Consider the following 12181-nt stretch of genomic DNA (forward strand, 5'->3'; position numbering starts at 1 on the left):
TATGAGTCAATCTCCTTATATCAGAGAAAACATCAGCATTTGTTTTTTGGGGATTGGCTGACTTCACTTAGCATTATCTTCTCCAATGCCATCCATTTACCTGCAAATGCCATGATTTTGTTCGTTTTTTAATGCAGAGTAAAATTCCATTGTGTATATATGCCACTATTGTACATTGAGTGTTCTCTAATGTCATGGGATAGTGAGGAGGAGATAGACAAGAGCAACACTGAGAAGAGGAATGCCTTGCTAGTAGGAACCAATGGGAACAGGAGACACCGGCCCCTAAGGCACTAGTTGAAGCTTGGGAGGCAGGCGGACTTACCCTCAGGAGAGGAGAAAGGCCCAGGGTAGAAGACTGGGGAACACCCATATTTGAGGATGAATTGAGATATAAAGCAACAAATGAACCAAGAGAAATTTATGGGAAATAAATTCAGTGACACAGAGATCAAGGTAAGACCCACACAGTCAGTTTTTCACTGTAGTGTTTAAAAGCATACTACAGAGCCTGGGGGTGTCCCTCAGAACTAGTGTGTTGACTAGTATGTGTGAGGTCCTGGATTCAATTCCCAGTACCAGGAAAAAAAAAAAAGTGTACAGGAGGCTGAGAGAAAATATTTAACATAATCAACAAACATTCAAAATGTAATACTCCCATAATATATAAAAAGCTCCTGCAAATCAATGGTAAGTGGGACAATCCTACACAAAGGGAAAACAGAAAAGAATTAGTAGCTCGAAAGAGAAAAATACAAACCTCAACCTCACCAGCAATCAAAAAAAAAATTTTTTTTAAAGTGAGACATCATTTCCTGTTATCTGATTGGGAAAACCATTGACTGTGTACCATGCTCAGAGTGGATATATAGGTTACAGGCCCTTTGATAAACTGATGATGGGACAGTAAATTGGCACCATGTTTTTGAAAGTCAATTTAGTAGTATTTATCAAAATTTAAATGTACACAAGTATCACCCACCAAAATTATACCTGAGCTGCAGAAATACTCATACAAGTTCCCAAAGGATGTTCATGGTAAGAACCTAAATACTCATCTATAAGGCAATTATCAAATAAATGATGCCTACTCTGGCTATTGTGTAGTCATTGAAAAGAATAAGATGGATCTATAGGGGCTGGGGTTACGGATCAGCAGTAGAGCACTCGCCTGTCACGCTCAAGGCCCTGGGTTCGATCCTCAGCACCACATAAAAATAAATAAATAAATAAATAACGTTTTTGTGTCCAACTACAACTACAAAAAAATAAGTATTAAAAAAAAGATGGATCTATATATACTGATGTAGAACAGATCCATGAGGCATTGTTAAGTATAGAGCAATCGAATTAATAAAAAATATCTTCATTTATTAAAGAAAGAAGGAAAGAAAATATATGTTTGTGTTTGTATGAAGGAAAATCTGGAAAGTTCTACAAGAAGCTATAGAGAGTCATTTCCTTGGTGAAAGATATGGGTGAACAGAGAAAGGGAAAGGATCGGAAGGGAGACTTTCAAGTATGACTTTCTATGCTTTTTCTATTGCTTGTATTTTTTATAATATGCATTGCTTTATTTTTATAATACTAAAGCAGTTCAATTTAAGAAAAGGTTTACTGGGTTCAGCAGCCCAGCTGCGGCTGGCAACCTTAGAAAAAGCTGTTTCAGTGGAGTGATAGGAAGGAAGCCTGCTGCAGGATTCATTGAGGAGGAAACAGGAGGTGAGGAAGCCAAGGCAGCAACTGCTATTTTTTGCACTAAATTTGCCCATGAAAAGGAGAATACAGTGGAATAGAAGGTCAAGGGCTCCCAGGATGGAGAAAAGTGAGAAATTGAGAAAGACATAAGCAAGCTCAGAGCAGAAGGGAAGGAGTCCTTGAGGGACAAAGGGGACAGAAGCCAGGATCCTCAGAGAATGAGTGAGGCAACAGATCCCCCAGCTAGGGGAAGGGTTGTCAAGAAACAGCAGAAGGAACACTTTGTGCTGACCCTCTAAGAAAGGAAGAAGCTGTTCATGCAAGCTCAGGCTGGCAGCTGCGGGGAAGCGCGCCTGCATCTTCCCTGTTGAAAAGGAGGTGCGGACTCAGCAGTCCGAGAGGCAGACCTCCACCTTCAGGCTGGCAGGCTCTCTGGGAGCCATTAGACAGGAAGGAGTGGAAATTCCCAGAGTTCATCTCAGAATCACCAGGTGGGACCTTCGCCTGGTGTCAGAGTCCTGGGACACCTCGCCACTCCTCTGTGGGACATCCCTCCTGGTGAGCCTCTGCGCGTCCTTCTGGGCAGCCAGGTCAGAAGTCTCCCATGAAGCCTGCTCCACTTTCTTCCTGTCCAACAGCCCTGCCTGCTACCAAGCCTTGAGTCACAGCAAGGGTGTCAGGGGCCACTTCAACTACAACAGCTGCGTGGAACAGCTGCAGGTAGGTGAGCTGTCTGGTCTCAGGGCTGCTAGGGACATATTTCTGACAGAAGGGACCTGGAAACTTCAGCCCTTCCCTGAGGTTGTTAAGAACTGGGGTGAAGAATTGCAGGACTTTAGAGTTCAAATCATTGAGTCTTTGCCTAGACGGTGCCAGAACTTTGCGCAAAATGAACGTGTTTCCATCTGCCCTGTCCAATATGATAGCTACAAGTCTCATGTGGCTACTGAGCACTTGAAGTGCATCTAGTATAATCAAGGAACTGAATTTTTCTATTTTATTTTAATTAATTAACATGAAATAGCTACATGTGACTATAACCACCATCCTGGATAGGGTGTAACTGGAACAACCTTCTCATCTTTCAAAGGATCACCCAAGGCCCAGAAAGAAGTGACCTGTCCAAGCTAACCCTGACCATTAACGGCAGAAGCAGGACAGAAGCTTTTTTAAAAAAAACATTCCCTCATGCATACTCATGTGATGGGATCCGTGACAATGAAACCAACCTAAGAGACATCAAGAAGTGGGCCACCTGGGAAATGTCCAGTCTGGCACCCCCCTTTTTTTTTGGTACCAGGAATTGAACTCAGGGGCACTCAACCACTGAGCCACATCCCCAACCCTGTTTTGTATCTGATTTAGAGACAGGGTCTCACTGAGTTGCTGAGCACCTCGCTTTTGCTAAGGCTGGCTTGGAACTTGCGATCCTCCTGTCTCAGCTTCCGAAGCCACTGGGATTACAGGCATATGCCACCACACCTGGTCTGGACCCCTTTTGGCACCATAGTATTTGGTTGTCTGGGCCAGAGAAGTACCTAATCCAGCTGAGGCCAGGATCCAGCTCCTGTTACATCAGACAGAACACAGGACTTGAGAGCAGATTAAAAAAAAAAAAAAAGTTTTAAAAACTGCTTAAAACCCTGTTCAGCCACCTCATTCTAAGTAAAGTCTTAAGCTCTTAAGAGTCTTAGTTTCCACATTCAGAAAGCGCTGAAAGTGCTGACTTCATGGGGTTGTAATGAAGATTAAAAGATACAATTCTGAAAAGCACTTTGCCCATGAAGCTAGAACCCAGTAGGCACTCAAGATTATGCTAATTGACCATAGTTGTAGACAGATGCAAATTCAGATGTACATGGGTGTCAGTCTTCAAAGCAGGTTTGCTGCTCTCCCTGGACTGGGGATGGAGTAGAAGAGGCATCATGTCATCCATTAATAAACTAGTTCAATAATAATCATCTTAACAAGAAAATCTAACAGTGTGCTCTGTGTGTGTCCCAAATGCTTTGTGGGTCATCCCTCATGCCATCTTCTTCATGGCCCAATTGGTTGGATTCTACTATTGGCCCACTTCACATATGAGGAAATTGAGATTCAGACAAGGAAGGTAACTTGCCCAGAGTTGCTCACCTGGCTAAGCAACTCTCGTCTGCCTCTCTTCATGTGTAACAAGCCTCTGTCTGGTTTTAGCATCAAATGGCCAAGTGGCATTGCGTTTTCACTAACGTGGGAAAGGGAGAGGTGACAAATACTGAGGACTGTTTGGTGAACATTGGACCCAAGGGTCCTTTCCTTGGGATAGGTCACCTAAATGAGTCGGTTAGGGGCTATGAGTACTCTCCAGGCCCAAGAAGCAAGAGGACAGGGTAAGAGGAGGTGGGGGACTTGAGACCTTGTTCACTGGGGTGGGGGAGATGGGAGGGAGCAGGAAATGAATGTTGTATTTAGTAGCAAGTGGAACAAAATGTATTCTCAGTGGCACTCAATATTTTTCAAAAATGTGTTTGAACTTGGGTGACACTTTCACTTTTACCAAAAGGTTGTCTTTCCAAATTAGAGGGTGTTGGCTCAAAGGGCAGGATGGGTACCGATACAGATTTGGGACCCTCAAACTCATTGTCTAGTGCATAAGACAATTAAGAACAACTACAAAAAAATAAGTATTAAAAAAACTTTTTTTGAAAGTTGGGCCTGTGGTCAGAGCAGATGGTTGGGAGGGGGGCCAAAGATAAGAGAGGTAGGAACCGCCCTTTCCTTGGGGTTGAGGATTCTTTAAAGGTCATGGCATGGAGAAGTCTGTGAGGTTTTGATTCTGGAGGAGACAGAAAACAAGAAGGCTTAGGTCCAGGGAGAAAAGCTACCAGACTCACCAAAAGCTCAGGTTCTATCTCTGCTGATTTCTCTGGAGATGGGAAAGAGCCAGGAGTGGCCAATATCATGGCAAAGGAGAGAGAGAGAGCAGAGTGGTCCTAGGCAAACCCTCCCCCTGTCTGGGACTCACTCATCTCCTCTGTGAAATAGCAAGACAGGCACAGAGACCCACAGCTCCCCCCACCCCAGTATGAATTCCATGAGGCCATCAATCAACAACATATCCAAGAGCTAATCCGGAAATTTATTATTCAAAGACATTAAAGCATCCCGCACCCTCGGGAGCTCCGCCCCTGACTTGAGCAATCCCATCCACCACTCACTTCCTCCGGTGCGTCCTCACCACCACCTCCTTCTCATAGGTCACAGCTGTCCTCCTGGAGGTGTCCCACAGGTGGAAAGTCCAGCAGCCCGGTAAGTCTTGGAATACCTACCCTCCCATGTCTCTCCTCTCTGACCCCACACTCTGGGGCATCTCCCCCTCCCCCTTCTCCTTCAGCCTCCTTTTTCTCTTGCTTTAGGCTTCCCTGTCCCCAAAGGGAGAACTTCTGCCTGCTTCTTACAACCCTCTTCAACAACCACTCAGGGCCACTTCCAACCCACCTCCTTCCCTGGCCCTAGAGCCTTCCAGAACCAGCAGCCTTCCCTGCTCTTCTAGGACGGGGTCTGAGCCTGGGCTGGACACTGAAGCCAGCATTTGTGGACTATATTTATAGAGAAGGAATGCTGGGATTGTAGGAAAATGCCTGCATCTTTTGTCATTGTTTAAAAAAATTTTCCCTTAAGCATTCGGGATCTTGTCAATTCCCCTGTGCTGTTGCGTTTGTGTGTAGCCCATGGGAGGTCATCCCACCCTTGGAGCTTCTGAACTACCTGGTGGGAGTCACCAAGGGGCTGCTGTTTCGGTTCCAGCAGGGGAGCTCCCACTGGGTCACAGAGAACATGACTGGGCGCTCAGTAGAAGCCAGTAAGTTGAAGGGTGTTTGGTTTGTCATTCTGAAAAGGGGTATTTCTTTAATTGGGGGCTTAAGGAACAGCAAAAGATGGCAATGCACAAAATTCAGGCAGTGTGAGTGAACTATGCCCAAGAACTTAGCCACATCTCAAGAAATTAACTTATAAATAAAGGCTTTGGGGTGTAGCTCAGTAGTAGAACACATGCTTGGCATGTGCAGGGCCAATCCTGCAAACAAACAAACAACAACAACAAAAAAAAACTACTTAGCTTAGAAATATGTTTAAAATATGAGATGTGATTTTTTTTTTTTAAAAAAGAAGCAGTGTTATAGACTGAAAATAATGCAAGTTGAGCCATTTAATCTAGTTGGAATCCTAACTAGATCCTTACTGGCCCTTGCTGAGCCTCTCGGCCTCAGTCTTCTCACCAGTAAACATCATAGCCATTTGTAATGACCAAGGGCAACTGCATACCTGTGAGGTACAAAGCAGACCTCAGCTGCACCATCTCCCTTCCCTGAGGCTGACCCTTTAGCCACCAGCCCAACCTCTAAAGAATGGTAAATGAAAAAACAAACACCAGCAACAAACATCCTCCCCAGTCCCCAGGACTGGAGGCCACTGGCCTGTCATGGTTTTCTTTTCTGACTTTTGGACCATCCATCCTGACTTGCATGGTCTCCCCCTGGGATCCTCAGGCCAGCCCTGGATGCCCGGGATGGTGACCTCACCGTATACCTGCCGTCCAGCTGAGCGCTAGCTGGTTGAGAAGGAGGACTTACCCGAGCAACACATGCTGCCACTGCTGCCTGTTCTTGTCAGCTGATCTCTGCAGCAGCCCCAGCCCCACTTCTCACTGCTGGTGCCCATGAATGGGGAGGCTTGCCCTCAAAGCGCTCTGCACCCGCCATGCTCTGCATTCACTCTCAAAGGTGGTTCTCTTCTTGTTCATTTGTTTCCTTAAAAAGCATCTTTGAGGGGCTGGGGGCTCAGTGGTGGAGCACTTGCTCTCACGTGTGAGGCACTGGGTTCCATCCTCAGCACCACATACAGATAAATAAACAAAATAAAGATATTGTGTTCAACTATAACTGAAAATATTTTTTAAAAGCATCTTTGATTTATCTGCTCTTAGAGGTGACCCATCTTTAACCTCATGACTTCCTTGGGCTTAGCTCTGATGAAACTTGCTCTTGACCTTGGTACTTCAGAGCCAGCAATTTCCTTTCAGGTCTTGCGGATCTTGCTGGCCCAGCCAGCAATACAACCTTCCTCTCCCACGGCCTCCCACCCTCCCTGCCAGACAGGGCCCCACCCACCTCATGACATTTTTTTAGGTTCACAGATTGATTGAATCTTCTCTCTCCCTGTGCAGATCTTAGAGCGCTGAAGGCAATTTGTCTGTCCCCTCTCTCTTACAAGGGAAATAATACCTTCTCAGGGAATGAGGGTTAGGAATTCCATCACTCTTTTGGGAAAAAGGCATTATTTTTCCAGCTTCTTTTACTCTAACTCAGCTTTCTTCTTTGCTACATATGATTTGACAGAGATTACCTTCTGCAAAGAGAAACGCTTCCTAGGACTTTGATTATCGTCATCATTTTAATATTGGTATTTGCTTTGTAAGACAGGACACTCTTTGGTTAATCTTTTTTTTTTTTTAATTTGAGATATAATTCACACAGCACAAGTCACCCATGTAGAGTGTATAATTCAGGGGGTTTTAGTATATTATAACACTATTGCTACTGGTTTCAAAATACTTTCATCACCTTATAAAGAAACTCTGAACTCATTAGTATCCTCCCTCCCTCAGGCTCCTGGCAATTACTAGTCTATTTTCTGTCTTTATCAAATTGCCCATTTTGGCCATTTCACAAACAAGGAATCATAGAGTATGAAGTCTTCTGTGTCTGGCTCTTTTCACCAAGAATAATGTGTTGAAGCTTCATCCATGTGTGATGTATCAGTGCTTCATTCTTTCTTATGGCTGGATAATATTCCACTGTATGGATATATTTCAGTTTATTTATTCATTCATCCATTGATGAACATTTAGGTTGTTTCCACCTTTGGGAAATCATGATAAATGCTGCTATATACATTGTGTACAAGTTTTTGGCGAACATAAATTTTCAGTTCCTTTGGGTCTATACCTAGTATGGGAATTGCTGGACCACATGGTTTAGCTCTCTGAGCAGATGCTAAACTGCTTTCCGAAGCAGCTACACCATTCTAAATTCCCAGCAGCCATGTACAAGGGTTCTGATTTCTCCACATCCTTACTGTCCATCTTTTTAAAATTATGCCCAGTCTAATAAGTATGAAGTGCTTCCTGGAACTTTTTACTCCCTGATCCTTCTCTAACACTGGGTTCCATTTGGGGGTAAGTTACAAGCTTGACTATGGCCATAGGTCGTAATTCGCTATAAAGAAGTGGAAAGACGGTGATCTATGTTGTGATTTCAGAGGAAGCTAAGTTGGTAGCTGGTTTGCTTTGGATTGCCTCTTCTTGGAAAACTGGGATAAGATTTCCCCAAAATCTAGACCTCTGCTGTCCCCATAGTACGGGCAGAGCCCACAGAGGAAGACTAACTCTACAGGGAACAGAGGAGCCGGAGATGGAGGAAGGTACACACCAAAGGACAGATGGAATAGTGTGTCTCCACCTGTCTTCTCTATTTCCTGACATCCCTGCCTTTTATTCTGGGAGCACAATACTGGCACACCCCTACAGGACAGAATATGGCTGCCTGGAGCTCTCCAAGTAATGTTATGTCTCCATCCACTCGGAGAACTAGGCAACCACCAGCCTATCATTTTTAATATATTTTTAAGCTATACATTCTCCCCGGTCTGACTTCCTTCCTCCCAAAAGAGAAATGCTGGACCTCTTTTTTTCCCCCAGTACCACAGATTAGACCCAGGGCTTTACTATAAAACTGACAGATGAATCCCTTTGTTTAGCTAAGCAAGTTCTCTACCCCTGAGTTACATCCCTAGCCCCTTTTCAAATTTTATTTTAAGGTAGGAGTTCACTAAGTTGTCAGGCTGGCCTCAAATTTGCAATCAATCCTCCTGCCTCAACCTCTAGAGTAGCTGGGATTACAGGTGTGCATCACTGTGCCCAGCTTAATGCGAAGACTAATTAACTGATTTAAAGTTTGTTCTAGCCCAAGCCTTCTGAACTTCCATGCTGCTGTGATTCAAATGGTCTTTCCATCTTGCTTCTTTGAATCCATGCATTCTGATGAATTTCTAAGTTTTCAAAATGAATTAATAAATAAAATTAGTTAAAGAAAGCCAAATAAAGGGATTCATCTGTCAGTTTTATAGTAAAGCCTTGATCTTGGCCTGCTTACTCCCGAACATTAAGAACTGAAGGGGCTGGGCACAGTGGCACCCGCCTGAAATCCTAGTGGCTTGGGAGAAGAGACAGGTTCAAAGCCAGCCTCAGCAACTTAGCAAGGCTGTAAGCAACCTAGTGAGATCCTATCTCAAAATTTTAAAAAAAAATTTAAAAAGCGGGGACTGAGGATGTGGCTCGGTGGTTAAGCACCCCCTGGATTCAATCTGTGGTACCAAAAAAAGAGAAAGAGAGAGAGAGAGAGAGAGAACTGAAGGGCATCTCACATTTACAAATGTTAAATATCCAGCCTCAATAACCAAACTTGTTCACCACTGAGGGACCCAAAAAAGGACTCTATATGCAAAGGAAAGTTTCAACAAAGTTTTGGGTGATAGCAACGTTGTGGAAAATGCCAAGAATTTTTCTCTAATATTAAAGGAAACTGTAAACATTTCATAAAGTGTACTATATACTTGTCTCATAGCCTTACTTCTCCTATTATTTACCAATTTGAAGTGAAAGTTATTTCCATGTAACTTGCAAGCCAATGCAAAAGAATCCTTCCTCTCTTAATTTCTTGTGTGGGTGGGCAAAATCTTGTGGGGATGGGGAGACTTATGTGCAATAACCCTTTTATCTCCTTTCTAGGCAGGATTTAGATTTATCTCAAAATGGAAGGATTCAGTTGGGAGAATTACAACTTGGACGATATCTTAGATGAATTATATAGTAATTACAGTTATGGCACTGGCCTGCCCTCTATCCTACCAGATTCTGCCCCGTGCCGGCCAGAATCCCTGGAAATCAACAATTATGTTATGGTCGTCATCTATATTCTGGTGTTCCTGCTGAGCTTGCTGGGAAACTCCCTGGTGATGCTGGTCATCTTATACAGTCGGAGCACCTGCTCTGTCACCGATGTCTACCTGCTGAACCTGGCCATGGCCGATCTGCTCTTTGCCCTGACCTTGCCTATCTGGGCAGCCTCCAAAGTGAAGGGCTGGATTTTTGGCACAGGCCTATGCAAGGTGGTCTCATTCCTGAAGGAAGTCAACTTCTACAGTGGTATCCTGCTACTGGCCTGCATCAGCTTGGACCGCTACCTGGCCATCGTCCACGCCACACGCACACTGATCCAGAAACGGCACTTGGTCAAGTTTGTATGCTTAAGCATGTGGATACTGTCTATGATTCTGTCCCTGCCTATTTTAATTTTCCGTAAGGATGTCTACCCACCCAATTTCAGCCCAGTGTGCTACGAAGACATGGGTAACAGTACAACAACATGGCGGATGGTGTTGCGGATCCTGCCCCAGACCTTTGGCTTTGTCATACCACTGCTGGTCATGCTGTTATGCTATGGCTTCACCCTGCGCACCCTGTTTAAGGCCCACATGGGGCAGAAGCACCGGGCCATGAGGGTCATCTTTGCTGTTGTACTGGTCTTCCTGCTCTGCTGGCTGCCTTACAACCTGGTCTTGGTTGCAGACACTCTCATGAGGACCCACTTAATAGAGGAGACCTGTGAGCGCCAAAATGACATTGACCAGGCCCTGAATGCCACGGAGATTTTGGGTTTCCTCCACAGCTGCCTCAACCCCCTCATCTATGCCTTCATTGGCCAAAAGTTTCGCCACGGACTCCTTAGGATCATGGCTACCCATGGCCTGGTCAGCAAGAAGTTCTTGGCCAAGGAAGGCAAACCTTCCTTTGTTGGCTCTTCTTCAGGGAACACTTCCACCACCCTCTAAGACTGCCTGCCTAAGTTGCAATCCTGGGGGTCCCACCTTTCCCTTCAGTGTGACAGATATCTAAGCTGCATGTGGTGGTATCCACATCAGTGCGTGGCCCCTCCGTTGTGGTGACAGGAAGAGCATGGCTTAGAAATCCTGTCCTGGTATTTCACTCCTCTCCATAATTATATGCTAACTGTTAGAGCTGATCCATCCTACAGCTGGACCCAACACACTGTCTTCTAAGAAGCACAAGTCAAAACTGCAGTGAGATACTACACAGCACCCATTTAGGATGTCCATTATCAAGGAAAAAAGCACAAGACAAATTAGCAAGTGTCAGCGAGGATATAGAGGAACTGGAAGTTTCATGCACGGCTGGTGAGAATATAAGATGGCACACCACTCTGGAAAGCAGCCTGGTAATTTTCCATAAAACATTAAACATAGAATTACCACATGATCCAGAAATTCCCTTTCTAGGTATGTACCCAAAAGAATCAAAAGCAGAGGCTTGAGCAGATATTTGTGCACTGATGTTCACAGCAGCATTATTCACAAGAGTCAAAAAATGGAAATAACCCCAAGGCTCATCAACAAATGAATGGATCAACACAATGTGAAACATACATACCATGGAATATCACTTGGTAATTAAAATAAATGGCGGACTCATACATGTTCCAGCGTGGATAAGCCTTGAAAACGTTATGCTAAGGGAAATGAGCAAGATACAAAAAGGGACAAATATTTTGATTCTACTTATATGAAATACCAGGAATAGTCAAATTCACAGAGACAGAAAGTAGAATAGTGGTTACCAGGGGAGGGAACAGAGGGGATTTATTGTTTAATAGGTCAGAGTTTTAGTTTGGGATGGTGAAAAAGTCCGAAGATGGACAGTAGTGATAGCTGAACCATAATGTGAAAGTAATTCATTCTGCTAAGCTACGCATTAAAAATGGTTAAAATGGGGGTTGGGAGTGTAGCTCATGGGTACAGTGCTTGCCTAGCATGCATGAAGCCCTAGGTTTTATCCCAACACCTGAAAAAAAAAAAATGTTAAAATGGTACATTTTACCTCAATTAAAAAAATAAAAAATGCTGAGCCCAAACGGCACTTTAACCACTGAACCAATGATGGAATTATCTACCTGTAATTTCTTGTAAAGTGAGATTATTAAATATCTTTTTTATAAGCTACTTTTTGTGGGGTATTTATTTCATTACTTCCAACCAAAGCATGTAAACTGCTACATGTAGGGATGAGCCAACATCCTGAGGGAGGGCGTTTCCAGAAATAAATCCCTTTGCTGGCTACTGGGTCCATGGAGAGAAGGCTGGGACGAGATGGAGCCTGGTCTTCCACCCCACATGCCCAGCCAGCTCAGGCCCCCTGCTGCTGAACATGGCTCATCGGAAGAAATATGTTCTGAGATCCTCAGGGCTCCTCAGGGCTCCTCGGGTCCTCGGGTGACACAGGAGTCAGGAGCGTTGGGAATGGGTCTTTGGAGGTGCACAATGCTGACCCGACTGGGCTCAGGAGGGCAGGGAGCTCTGGATGAAGCAA

At 44.4% G+C, this 12181-nt stretch overlaps 1 protein-coding gene across 2 annotated transcripts; it reads left to right on the top strand.

Annotated features, from left to right (window-relative positions):
- The first annotated feature begins 1978 nt into the window (after positions 1-1978).
- Cxcr2 (C-X-C motif chemokine receptor 2) lies at positions 1979-11814 on the top strand. 2 transcript variants are annotated; one of them, XM_048808541.1, is made up of 3 exons: positions 1979-2418; positions 4935-4986; positions 9531-11814. In XM_048808541.1, the coding sequence occupies exon 3, from the start codon at positions 9550-9552 to the stop codon at positions 10627-10629; it is 1080 nt and encodes a 359-aa protein (XP_048664498.1). In that variant the 5' UTR covers positions 1979-2418; positions 4935-4986; positions 9531-9549; the 3' UTR covers positions 10630-11814. The 2 variants fall into 2 exon arrangements, with proteins under 2 accessions (XP_048664498.1, XP_015336849.1); XM_015481363.2 differs by having other exon boundaries at positions 1982-2418; positions 9527-11814.
- Positions 11815-12181: the final 367 nt, after the last annotated feature.

Source organism: Marmota marmota, unplaced genomic scaffold (genome assembly GCF_001458135.2).
Source record: "Marmota marmota marmota unplaced genomic scaffold, marMar, whole genome shotgun sequence".
In the NCBI taxonomy this organism is placed as follows: domain Eukaryota; kingdom Metazoa; phylum Chordata; class Mammalia; order Rodentia; family Sciuridae; genus Marmota; species Marmota marmota.